The 12,950-nt window shown below is 44.5% G+C and overlaps 1 protein-coding gene across 1 annotated transcript in view; it reads right to left on the bottom strand.

Moving 5' to 3' along the window:
* Window positions 1-211: 211 nt before the first annotated feature.
* The window catches only part of LOC138671842 (zinc finger protein 420-like), a 79,750-nt gene continuing 67,011 nt past the window's right edge, over window positions 212-12,950 (bottom strand). The window contains exons 11-16 of the mRNA XM_069759973.1: window positions 11,165-11,275; window positions 10,894-11,061; window positions 10,687-10,810; window positions 4,656-4,753; window positions 4,217-4,274; window positions 212-1,339 (exon numbers count right to left, since the gene is read on the bottom strand). Of these exons, the coding sequence (XP_069616074.1) occupies window positions 315-1,339; window positions 4,217-4,274; window positions 4,656-4,753; window positions 10,687-10,810; window positions 10,894-11,061; window positions 11,165-11,275 (1,584 nt within the window). The 3' untranslated portion in view covers window positions 212-314. The remainder of the gene's footprint in view (window positions 1,340-4,216; window positions 4,275-4,655; window positions 4,754-10,686; window positions 10,811-10,893; window positions 11,062-11,164; window positions 11,276-12,950) is intronic.

Here is a 12,950-nt window from a genome sequence, read left to right as displayed (position 1 = left end):
CTCTTCAAAGGTAGCTCGCTTGTAAAGCTAATTGTGTCAGTAAGGTTCCCCTCCCAATATTACCAAGTTGGCAAGTAGTAATATTGCAGGGAAACATTTTTTTTTTTGTCATTGTTGACCTGCCGAAATCCCGACAAATTGGAAGCGTTATCAACTATGACTTGGGCCATTAAAACACAACGGGTATCGCCGAGATTAAACAAAAACGTAGTAGCAATACATTTTCTGTATTGTAGTGTGACATTTAAGTTATACGTAAGAAAGCACCCTTAGACAACAGGTCCTACAACGGAGCCATACACTGGACAAATTTCCTACAAGGTTAAAGTCTTTTCTCTCCTGTGTAACTTCTGATGATTAACAAGATGTGATTTATGTTTAAAAGATTTCCCACATTCTGGGCATGAAAACGGCCTTTCCCCTGTATGAATTCTCAGATGTTGGAGAAGAATGGCCTTATGACTGAAACATTTTCCACATTCTGAGCATGAAAATGGCTTCTCACCTATGTGAGTTTTTACATGTTCATTAAAACATGATTTCTGACTAAAGCATTTATGACATTCAGGACATGAATATGGCTTCTCCCCTGTGTGAACTCTTTGATGTATTTTAAGAGCTTCTTTACGCATATAGCATTTTCCACATGTCACACATGAAAATGACTTCTCCCCGGTGTGGCTTATCTGATGTCTCTTAAGCCGATCTTTAGCAAAAAAGCATTTCCCACATTCATGGCAAGAAAATGGCTTCTCCCCTGTGTGAATTCTTAGATGGTTTATAAGAGTTATCTTTTGCACAAAACCTTTTCCACATTCAGGACATGAATATGGCCTCTCCCCTGTGTGTGTTCTTTTATGTTTATCAAGATCTGATTTACACTTGAAACATTTTTTACATTCTGAACATGAAAACGGCTTCTCACCTGTGTGAGTCCTCAGATGTTCTGAAATATGTGATCTAGATGTAAAACACTTCCCACATTTAGGACATGAAAACGGCTTCTCCCCTGTGTGAATTCTCTGATGATTAACAAGATCTGATTTCTGGATAAAGCATTTTCCACATTCTGAACATGAATACGGCTTCTCCCCTGTGTGAATTCTCTGATGTACAACAAAAGCTGATTTCTTTTTAAAACATCTCCCACACGCTGAACAAGAATACGGCCTTTCATCTATGTGATGATTAGATTTCTTTTTCCCACATTCAGAAAATTCCGATTTGTTTTCAAGTCTATTTTCAGCGCTACTTTCTACAATCTGTGATTGATTATCTGCCACTTCATTATAGGGAGATGAAAGGAGATTTATATAGGAACTTCTCATCCAGTCTTCACCTGAAAAAGGAAAAATACTTCACTCAATTTTTATTTTGAAATTTCAATGTGAATAAAACATATACAGCTAGAGATTTATCAGAACACAGTCTGTATCCATATGCCTTCTGATATATATCAATATATTATGTAATACATATTGATATAATTGATAGCTGTCATAATGACGACTCCAGTATGTTACATTGCGGTTACTTCTGGTGTAAGGTGCTCAGTGCTGAGGGCCATCTGGAAAGCTGTCCCAGAACTCATACTCTTGCCGCTCTAGGTAACCTGTGCTGGTATTAGCGGCAGCCCGCATACACTTGCACTTTGATGTCAGCAGACCTATACATAATTGGCACAAAGAGTTAAACTAAAAAGAAATAAACTGTTAGTCCTACTGTAAAGGAGTCTAGAAGCTGTTGACACCCTCACTAGAAGATCTTACAGCTATATAATGCATTGCTATGTTTTAAATGTTTTATCTATTTTGTAGCCTGCAAAAGTTGGTTAACTACAATCAGGGTTATCTAATAGAACCAGCCCATTGTGGGAGGAACTAAGTGGGCAAAAGGAACTTGATTTCTGTTGTACTTGTTAGGCCGCCGTCACACTTGCGAGTTTTACGGACGTAAGAGCGCAGAAACTACGTCCGTAAAACTCGCCAAACAAACGGCACAATTATTCTCTATGCCCCTGCTCCTATCTGCCGTATTTTACTGATCCGTATTATACGGCTTTCTACGGCCGTAGAAAATCGCAGCATGCTGCGTTTGTCACCGTATTGCGCAAAAAAAACGCCAATGAAAGTCTATGGAAGCCCCAAAAATACGGATTACACACGGACCAGCAGTGTGACTTGCGAGAAATACGCAGCGGTGTTAGAGAGAAAAGCCGGTAATTCAGTGCGGTGTACAGTAAAATCACATATACAGTAGAATAGGTAGAATAAATGTGTACACATAGAATAGGTATATATATATACATATATATGTCAGTGAGACACATATATGTATATATATTATTACTTCATACAGCGCTAGATAGCTTTAAAGCCGGTAATTCAATTACCGGCTTTTGCTATCTCCTTCCTAAACCCGACATGATATGTCTCGAGATCATAAGAGGCGCCCTCTGCTGGTTGTCCTCATATGAACTCGAGCCTGGGAGCTTTCTAGGAAAGTTCCCAAGATCTAGGAACAACCAGCAGAGGGCGCATCACCGCGAATGAAGGTAAATATAGGTCATTGACCTACTTTACCTTCATTCCCCGGGGTTTTGCAGCCACGAACAACGTTGCATTAGCAAAGCTCGTGGCTGCAAAATATTTTAACCCCTTCAGATGGATTTACATCGTTGGACATTACAGATCTTCGGAAGGTAAGGATATTGTTGGTTTATTATTTTGACTTTGTTACAGATCGAGGGTCTTCAGTGAGTGGATTGAGCGTAGAATAAATTATTACAACAACCTTTGTGATTTTTTCATTAAAATAATTTTAAATAATGTGTGTGTGTTTTTTTAACCCTTTACTAGTATTGGATTAATAATGGATAGGTGTCATAATTGACGCCTCTCCATTATTAATTTGGCTTAATGTCACCTTACAGCATTTGACAGCGTTTTTTTTCGCGTTTTTATCACGTTTTTATAGCGAAAAAACGCGAAAAATACTGAACGTGTGCACATGGCCTTAGTGGAAGTAGTTCATTATCTTAGGAAAGTGGGGCTAAAGCAAACGTTCTTTATACTAGATAAAAAACTAGAGAGTGAAGATGGCAAGGCTGGGACCCGAGTTCTCCAACAGGGAACTGAAGATGCAGTGGCACCAAGGAGCCTGTGGCTCTCATCAAATGATCGTTGAGAACAGTAGCGAGGAGTCATAGTGACACTCCTCAGCCAGTGAGGTCCTCACAAATCAATTGGAAGTTGAGACTAGTTGTGATGGGCCGTAGTGTCACAGTTCACCCTGTGTGGTCCTCACAGGGGCAGATAGGAATTCCCAAAATAGTTGGCTGGACTGAGGTAACATGCAATGCACCACCATGTGTAACCATGAAGTTCCTGCCTCTGAATTATGCGGAAGATGTATTCTTAAAGTGTGCCTGCTGTCTGATTTATATACTTCTCATCAAATTGTTAAGGAAAAGTTTATTTTTTGGACTCTCCCTCATTCACATTTACCTCATAGGTATCTGGCCTGTCATATCGAGGGTCACCATGCAGTCTGCAGAGGCGTATCATCAAGATAACAGCAGCACACAGCCAGCCATGATCCTCATATTCCTCCAGCGTGGCGGGCCACAGCTGCCTCGCCTGTTTCACTCATCAGTGACATCATTGAGTGCCACATTAACTCTTGTACGGCTGCCTTCTTCGGAAGAGTCTGTAGGCAACATGTCCACGCATCCGTCCCACTTCAGTCTTTATGTCCATATATGTACGGGCAGAAAGCCTGCTCTGCTGGATACCACCAATAGGTGGTAACCAGCATATCGGTACTAAAGTCATGGAGGGCGGCATGGGGTCAATGGGGCTGAATGTTATTCACCGGGGAAGGGGAGTAATGGGGCCAAACGTAAAACACCGAGGGACAATGAATCTGAATTCAAAACCTGAATTTTTGCCACAAGGGTTTTTTTTTTCCTTCCTCTGGATCAACATGTTAGGGCATGTTAGGTTAGGCTATGGGTTGAACAAGATGGACAAAGTCTTCCTTCAACCTTAATAACTATGTTACTATCTTACTGTTACTAATAATTAAGTCATGTGTCCAATACTTCTCTCCATACAGTCTACATCTCCTCCATTGGGCATTATGGAGGATGTTTTAGATAAACTCAGGCTGTAAATTATACAGGAGAAACAAAACATAGTTTATGAAAGGATCTTACCATTCACCAACATAGATAAGGGATTTTCGTGTAAACTTATCGTTCCATCGTGACTTTCCTAAAAGGAAATGCAAGAGTTTACAATATAAAAACCTAACAGCAGTTTATCTCACATTAGTGGACAGTAAGAACCACCAGAAGTCGCGAGAGTCAAATAAAAAAAAAAAGAAGAATCTCCTAAAGTGACGATCAGACAGTCAGCATTCACCCGTCATTTCCATCTACAAGGCAGAACTGTATATTCACCATCACTAAATATTATTTGCAAAGTGAGAATCCAAAGTTTTAGAACCTTAACTTTTTATGAAAGCAGAAACCATTTGTAGCCACTACTGACCCCAGCAGACACAGCGCCTATATTCCACTGCTGCTAGAGGTTAGTAGAAAGCTTCATTACATGAATATATAGAGGATTTCCAGATATCTCAGCTCCATCTACCTGATGATCCAGGAGGACATTCGGCTTCTCCTCTGGACGACCCTGGGAATATAGAGGACTGGGACTTCTCTCTAGTGGATTTTCCGTACTGGACCCATCTATAAGAAATATACACAATGTGTTATGATAAGGTAATTCAGTACCACAATGGACATAGAGGTCAGAGCACATACAGTGACCTGACAATAACCCAAAAACATTGAACGAGCTCTGAGACGTGGGAACTCTGCTGACCGCAAACCCTAATCCTCTCCAACCACACTAGAGGTAGCCGTGGATTGCGCCTAACGCTCCCTATGCAACTCGGCACAGCCTGAGAAACTAGCTAGCCTGAAGATAGAAAATAAGCCTACCTTGCCTCAGAGAAATCCCCCAAAGGAAAAGGCAGCCCCCACATATAATGACTGTGAGTTAAGATGAAGAGACAAACGTAGAGATGAAATAGATTTAGCAAAGTGAGGCCCGACTTTCTGAACAGAGCGAGGATAGGAAAGGTAACTTTGCGGTCAACACAAAACCCTACAAAAACCACGCAAAGGGGGCAAAAAGACCCTCCGTACCGAACTAACGGCACGGAGGTACACCCTCTGCGTCCCAGAGCTTCCAGCAAGCAGGAAAAAACAAATTGACAAGCTGGACAGAAAAAACAGCAAACAAAATAGCAAAGCGGAACTTAGCTATGCAGAGCAGCAGGCCACAGGAACGATACAGGAGGAAACAGGTCCAATACTAGAACATTGACTGGAGGCCAGGATCAAAGCACTAGGTGGAGTTAAATAGAGCAGCACCTAACGACTTCACCACATCACCTGAGGAAGGAAACTCAGAAGCCGCAGTACCACTTTCCTCCACCAACGGAAGCTCACAGAGAGAATCAGCCGAAGTACCACTTGTGACCACAGGAGGGAGCTCTGCCACAGAATTCACAACAGTACCCCCCCCCCTTGAGGAGGGGTCACCGAACCCTCACCAGAGCCCCCAGGACGACCAGGATGAGCCATATGAAAGGCACGAACAAGATCGGGAGCATGGACATCAGAGGCAAAGACCCAGAAATTATCTTTCTGAGCATAACCCTTCCACTTAACTAGATACTGGAGTTTCCGTCTTGAAACACGAGAATCCAAAATCTTCTCCACAATATACTCCAACTCCCCCTCCACCAAAACCGGGGCAGGAGGATCAACAGATGGAACCATAGGTGCCACGTATCTCCGCAACAATGACCTATGGAATACGTTATGTATGGAAAAAGAATCTGGAAGGGTCAGACGAAAAGACACCGGATTAAGAACCTCAGAAATCCTATACGGACCAATGAAACGAGGTTTAAACTTAGGAGAGGAAATCTTCATAGGAATATGACGAGAAGATAACCAAACCAAATCCCCAACACGAAGTCGGGGACCCACACAGCGTCTGCGATTAGCGAAACGTTGAGCCTTCTCCTGGGACAAGGTCAAATTGTCCACTACATGAGTCCAAATCTGCTGCAACCTGTCCACCACAGTATCCACACCAGGACAGTCCGAAGACTCAACCTGTCCTGAAGAGAAACGAGGATGGAACCCAGAGTTGCAGAAAAACGGCGAAACCAAGGTAGCCGAGCTGGCCCGATTATTAAGGGCGAACTCAGCCAAAGGCAAAAAGGACACCCAGTCATCCTGATCAGTAGAAACAAAGCATCTCAGATATGTTTCCAAGGTCTGATTGGTTCGTTCGGTCTGGCCATTAGTCTGAGGATGGAAAGCCGAGGAAAAAGACAAGTCAATGCCCATCCTACCACAAAAGGCTCGCCAAAACCTCGAAACAAACCGGGAACCTCTGTCAGAAACGATATTCTCTGGAATGCCATGTAAACGAACCACATGCTGGAAGAACAATGGCACCAAATCAGAGGAGGAAGGTAATTTAGACAAGGGTACCAAATGGACCATCTTAGAGAAGCGATCACAGACCACCCAAATGACTGACATCTTTTGAGAGACGGGAAGATCTGAAATAAAATCCATAGAGATATGTGTCCAAGGCCTCTTCGGGACCGGCAAGGGCAAAAGCAACCCACTGGCACGAGAACAGCAGGGCTTAGCCCGAGCACAAATCCCACAGGACTGCACAAAAGTACGCACATCCCGCGACAGAGATGGCCACCAAAAGGATCTAGCCACTAACTCTCTGGTACCAAAGATTCCAGGATGACCAGCCAACACCGAACAATGAACCTCAGAGATAACTTTATTCGTCCACCTATCAGGGACAAACAGTTTCTCCGCTGGGCAACAATCAGGTTTATTAGCCTGAAATTTTTGCAGCACCCGCCGCAAATCAGGGGAGATGGCAGACACAATGACTCCCTCTTTGAGGATACCCGCCGGCTCAGATACACCCGGAGAGTCGGGCACAAAACTCCTAGACAGAGCATCCGCCTTCACATTTTTAGAGCCCGGAAGGTATGAAATCACAAAGTCAAAACGGGCAAAAAATAGCGACCAACGAGCCTGTCTAGGATTCAACCGCTTGGCAGACTCGAGATAAGTCAAGTTCTTATGATCAGTCAAGACCACCACGCGATGCTTAGCTCCTTCAAGCCAATGACGCCACTCCTCGAATGCCCACTTCATGGCCAGCAACTCTCGATTGCCCACATCATAATTTCGCTCAGCAGGCGAAAACTTCCTGGAAAAGAAGGCGCATGGTTTCATCACCGAGCAATCAGAACTTCTCTGCGACAAAACAGCCCCTGCTCCAATCTCAGAAGCATCAACCTCGACCTGGAATGGAAGCGAAACATCTGGTTGACACAACACAGGGGCAGAAGAAAAACGACGCTTCAACTCTTGAAAAGCTTCCACAGCAGCAGAAGACCAATTGACCACATCAGCACCCTTCTTGGTCAAATCGGTCAATGGTTTAGCAATACTAGAAAAATTGCAGATAAAGCGACGATAAAAATTAGCAAAGCCCAGGAACTTTTGCAGACTTTCAGAGATGTCGGCTGAGTCCAATCATGGATGGCTTGGACCTTAACAGGGTCCATCTCGATAGTAGAAGGGGAAAAGATGAACCCCAAAAATGAAACCTTCTGAACACCAAAGAGACACTTTGATCCCTTCACAAACAAAGAATTAGCACGCAGGACCTGAAACACCGTTCTGACCTGCTTCACATGAGACTCCCAATCATCCGAGAAGATCAAAATGTCATCCAAGTACACAATCAGGAATTTATCCAGGTACTCTCGGAAGATGTCATGCATAAAGGACTGAAACACTGATGGAGCATTGGCAAGTCCGAATGGCATTACTAGATACTCAAAATGGCCCTCGGGCGTATTAAATGCAGTTTTCCATTCATCGCCTGGCTTAATATGCACAAGATTATACGCACCACGAAAATCTATCTTGGTGAACCAACTAGCCCCCTTAATCCGAGCAAACAAATCAGATAACGGCAAGGGGTACTGAAATTTAACCGTGATCTTATTTAGAAGGCGGTAATCTATACAAGGTCTCAGCGAACCATCCTTCTTGGCTACAAAAAAGAACCCTGCTCCTAATGGTGACGATGACGGGCGAATATGCCCCTTCTCCAAGGACTCCTTCACATAACTCCGCATAGCGGCGTGCTCAGGCACAGATAAATTAAACAGTCGACCTTTTGGAAATTTACTACCAGGAATCAAATCGATAGCACAATCACAATCCCTATGCGGAGGTAGGGTATCGGACTTGGGCTCATCAAATACATCCCGGTAATCAGACAAGAACTCTGGAACCTCAGAAGGGGTGGATGACGAAATAGTCAGAAATGGGACATCACCATGTACCCCCTGACAACCCCAGCTGGACACAGACATGGATTTCCAATCTAATACTGGATTATGGACTTGTAGCCATGGCAACCCCAACACGACCACATCATGCAGATTATGCAACACCAGAAAGCGAATAACCTCCTGATGTGCAGGAGCCATGCACATGGTCAGCTGGGTCAAGTACTGAGGCTTATTCTTGGCCAAAGGCGTAGCATCAATTCCTCTTCATGGAATAGGACACTGCAAGGGCTCCAAGAAAAACCCACAACGCCTAGCATACTCCAAGTCCATCAAATTCAGGGCAGCGCCTGAATCCACAAATGCCATGACAGAATACGATGACAAAGAGCAGATCAAGGTAACGGACAGAAGAAATTTTGACTGTACCGTACCAATGGTGGCAGACCTAGCGAACCGCTTAGTGCGCTTAGGACAATCAGAGATAGCATGAGTGGAATCACCACAGTAGAAACACAGCCCATTCAGACGTCTGTGTTCTTGCCGTTCAACTCTGGTCAAAGTCCTATCGCACTGCATAGGCTCAGGTTTAAGCTCAGGTAATACCGCCAAATGGTGCACAGATTTACGCTCACGCAAGCGTCGACCGATCTGAATGGCCAAAGACATAGACTCATTCAGATCAGCAGGCATAGGAAATCCCACCATGACATCCTTAAGGGCTTCAGAGAGACCCATTCTGAAAATAGCTGCGAGCGCACCTTCATTCCATTGAGTGAGTACGGACCACTTTCTAAATTTCTGACAATATACCCCTATCTCATCCTGACCCTGACACAGAGCCAGCAAATTTTTCTCTGCCTGATCCACTGAATTAGGTTCATCGTACAGTAATCCGAGATCCAGGAAAAACGCATCGATATTACTTAATGCAGGATCTCCTGACGCAAGAGAAAATGCCCAGTCCTGAGGGTCGCCACGTAAAAAAGAAATAATGATCCTAACTTGTTGAACTGGGTCACCAGAGGAGCGAGGTTTCAAAGCCAGAAATAGTTTACAATTATTTTTGAAACTCAGAAATTTAGTTCTATCTCCAAAAAACAAATCAGGAATAGGAATTCTCGGTTCTAACATAGAATTCTGAACCACAAAGTCTTGAATATTTTGTACTCTTGCCGTGAGCTGATCCACACATGAAGACAGACCTTTAATGTCCATCACTACACCTGTGTCCTGAACCACCCAAATGTCTAGGGGAAAAAAAAGGCAAAACACAGTGCAGAGAGAAAAAAAATGGTCTCAGAACTTCTTTTTTCCCTCTATTGAGAATCATTAGTACTTTGGGCCTCCAGTACTGTTATGATAAGGTAATTCAGTACCACAATGGAAATAGAGGTCAGAGCACATACAGTGACCTGACAATAACCCAAAAACATTGAACGAGCTCTGAGACGTGGGAACTCTGCTGACCGCAAACCCTAATCCTCTCCAACCACACTAGAGGCAGCCGTGGATTGCGCCTAACGCTCCCTATGCAACTCGGCACAGCCTGAGAAACTAGCTAGCCTGAAGATAGAAAATAAGCCTACCTTGCCTCAGAGAAATCCCCCAAAGGAAAAGGCAGCCCCCACATATAATGACTGTGAGTTAAAATGAAGAGACAAACGTAGAGATGAAATAGATTTAGCAAAGTGAGGCCCGACTTTCTGAACAGAGCGAGGATAGGAAAGGTAACTTTGCGGTCAACACAAAACCCTACAAAAACCACGCAAAGGGGGCAAAAAGACCCTCCGTACCGAACTAACGGCACGGAGGTACACCCTCTGCGTCCCAGAGCTTCCAGCAAGCAGGAAAAAACAAATTGACAAGCTGGACAGAAAAAACAGCAAACAAAATAGCAAAGCGGAATTTAGCTATGCAGAGCAGCAGGCCACAGGAACGATCCAGGAGGAAACAGGTCCAATACTAGAACATTGACTGGAGGCCAGGATCAAAGCACTAGGTGGAGTTAAATAGAGCAGCACCTAACGACTTCACCACATCACCTGAGGAAGGAAACTCAGAAGCCGCAGTACCACTTTCCTCCACCAACGGAAGCTCACAGAGAGAATCAGCCGAAGTACCACTTGTGACCACAGGAGGGAGCTCTGCCACAGAATGACTGAATACATCGTCTACATGTGATGATCAGATGACGGGAGAAGTCTAGGTGGCCTCAGACCCGGTCTTTCATGTATAATTAGGACGATCTCCTCTTACCTGTAGATGTGAGGAGCAGATGACTCTCCATCATGACGGCCTTGTACAGATCCTTGTGTCCTTCTAAATAATCCCACTCCTCCATGGAGAAATAGACGGTGACGTCCTGAAACCTTATAGGAACCTGACACACACAATGACCCGTCATTAGCAGACTCCTCCCCCGGCGTTAAAATATAATGTCCCAGCATTCCCAGCAGCACTCACCTCTCCGCTCAGCAGCTCAGTGATCCTGTTGGTCAGTTCTAGGATCTTCTGCTCATGGATCAGTGAATGAGGTGGAGGCTCAGTGATGTCACTCGGGGTCCTGCTCTGCCCTCCTGACACACGGGGGGTCACACACTCCCCAGATGATGTCTTCACCACTGTGTGATCCTGTGGGGAGACGCCGATCACTACATCTGTTCTAAGGATCCTTCACCTTTCCCATCATTTCCCTGCTTTATTCCTAGAGATCAGAATTATGTGAAGCTCTCACCTCTCCAGTGATCCAGTAGATTATCTCCAGGGTGAGGTCTAATATCCGGGCAGCCATGTGGCTTCTGTCCTGCTCCATCCTCGGGGAATCACTGAAGGAAAGGTTCACCTTCTATCAAAGAAAACTTTAGCATCAAGATACTGAAGGAATGATGAGGAGGACTGATTTTGAAAAGCTGTAAGGATATCTTAGATGTTCCATAAAGTGCCTTGGAACATTATTTCATCTTCCTTCTTCTAGACCTGTCCTCTGCCTTTGACACATTTGACTACTCTTTCCTATTACGATCTTCTCATCTCTTAGAATCACAGGTTCGGACGTCTCCTTGGTCCCTTCATACGTTTGTAAACTATCATTTTGTGTCACGATTCAACTGACGAGTGACCTGGGACCAGGGGGCACCTTTCCTGGCCCTAACACTAAGAGGCACCCTAGCTCGTCCTGTTCCCTGGGATACTTCAGATGGTGAAGATGCCGAGGCCTCCACCCTTGCCTTATCTCCTAGAACAGCCCTTTGTCTGTTCCCTTAACCCCACCCGAGGGAGTGGGGCTACTGTGTACCGCAGTACACCAATCCGACAGACAGGGTAACAAAGACGAGGGTAAACTGAAAACTCCACACACACAAATTATACACACACATATAATAGAGGTATTCAACAGGGTGTGTAGAGAGGGAGAAGTAAAACAGGGAAAGGTAAGGAATTTCCAAGTGTACAAACCAGTCAACAGTCGCTACTAAACTCCTCCAGCTCGCCTTCACAAAACCAACTTCTCTCCCTCCAAGATCATGTAGCAAGTGCTAACTCTGACGATGACTTGGTAATTGAGCCCAGATTTTGTAGGGAAAAGGAGAGGCTAACCGAGTACAGTTGAATGTAGGAGTATTCTAATATGGCCGATTAACCCCTGTTCTGCTGGAAGAAATAAACATGTTTAATACTCTGGAGAAGTGCTTCTACTCAGCGTAGAAAAAGCAACCAGTCCCTGCGGTCTTCTAGCTCTGCTCCATTGCGGTAACCCCCATGACATTTTGTCTCCTGTTCAAACTCCATTTCCACATCTTGCCCTCTTTCACTTATAGTACTTTAAAACTTTTTTGGGACCTCTACTCCTTTCTAGCTTTACCTTTGTCCTGGGACATCTCATTAAATCCCAGGACTTGCATTACAACTTTTTAAGCTGATGAAACTCACAATCACCTCTCCGCCTAGATGTCCGTCTGAGTTGAAACGTATTTCTGCATGCACAAAGACCAGCTGGTTTCCTGCACTGCATATACGTTGCCGGACAGTCAGATGCTGGCAACTGATTTCAGAGTGTAAGTCATTGGGGGCGCGTGGCAGTGAAGTCATGCGCTGCCTAGCGCTTGCATGCTGAAGTCAGCTGCCGGCTTCTTCGACAGCGATGGAAGGGGACGCCACACATTGTGGGAGCAGGTGAAAGTGAGAAGAATCTTTCATTCTTTTGTTATATTTGTTGGAGAAGAGACACAGAACAAGTTCATTTTATTACTGGAAGAAGCCCTGGGTGGGGGCCATCATATCGGGAAAGGGGCACAGCATGGGGGACATTGTTCCATGAGAGGGCAAAATGTATTCCCAGAATCTGGAGTGATACAAGAACCATACATCTGAGAAACAAGCAGGAGGAGCCCAGGTCCAAATTTTGCAGAGGGGTCCATCGGCCACTGAATGTAAGCTTGTGGAGAGTCATTCTGGCACTCTATAGACTTACATTGTAAAAGCCACTAAAAAGACTGCAGAGAGGTGACGTCAATGACAAG

This window comes from Ranitomeya imitator, chromosome 3 (genome assembly GCF_032444005.1).
Source record: "Ranitomeya imitator isolate aRanImi1 chromosome 3, aRanImi1.pri, whole genome shotgun sequence".
NCBI lineage: Eukaryota > Metazoa > Chordata > Amphibia > Anura > Dendrobatidae > Ranitomeya > Ranitomeya imitator.
Note: the sequence above shows the minus strand (reverse complement) of the source record. Positions and strands in the feature narration are given on the sequence as shown.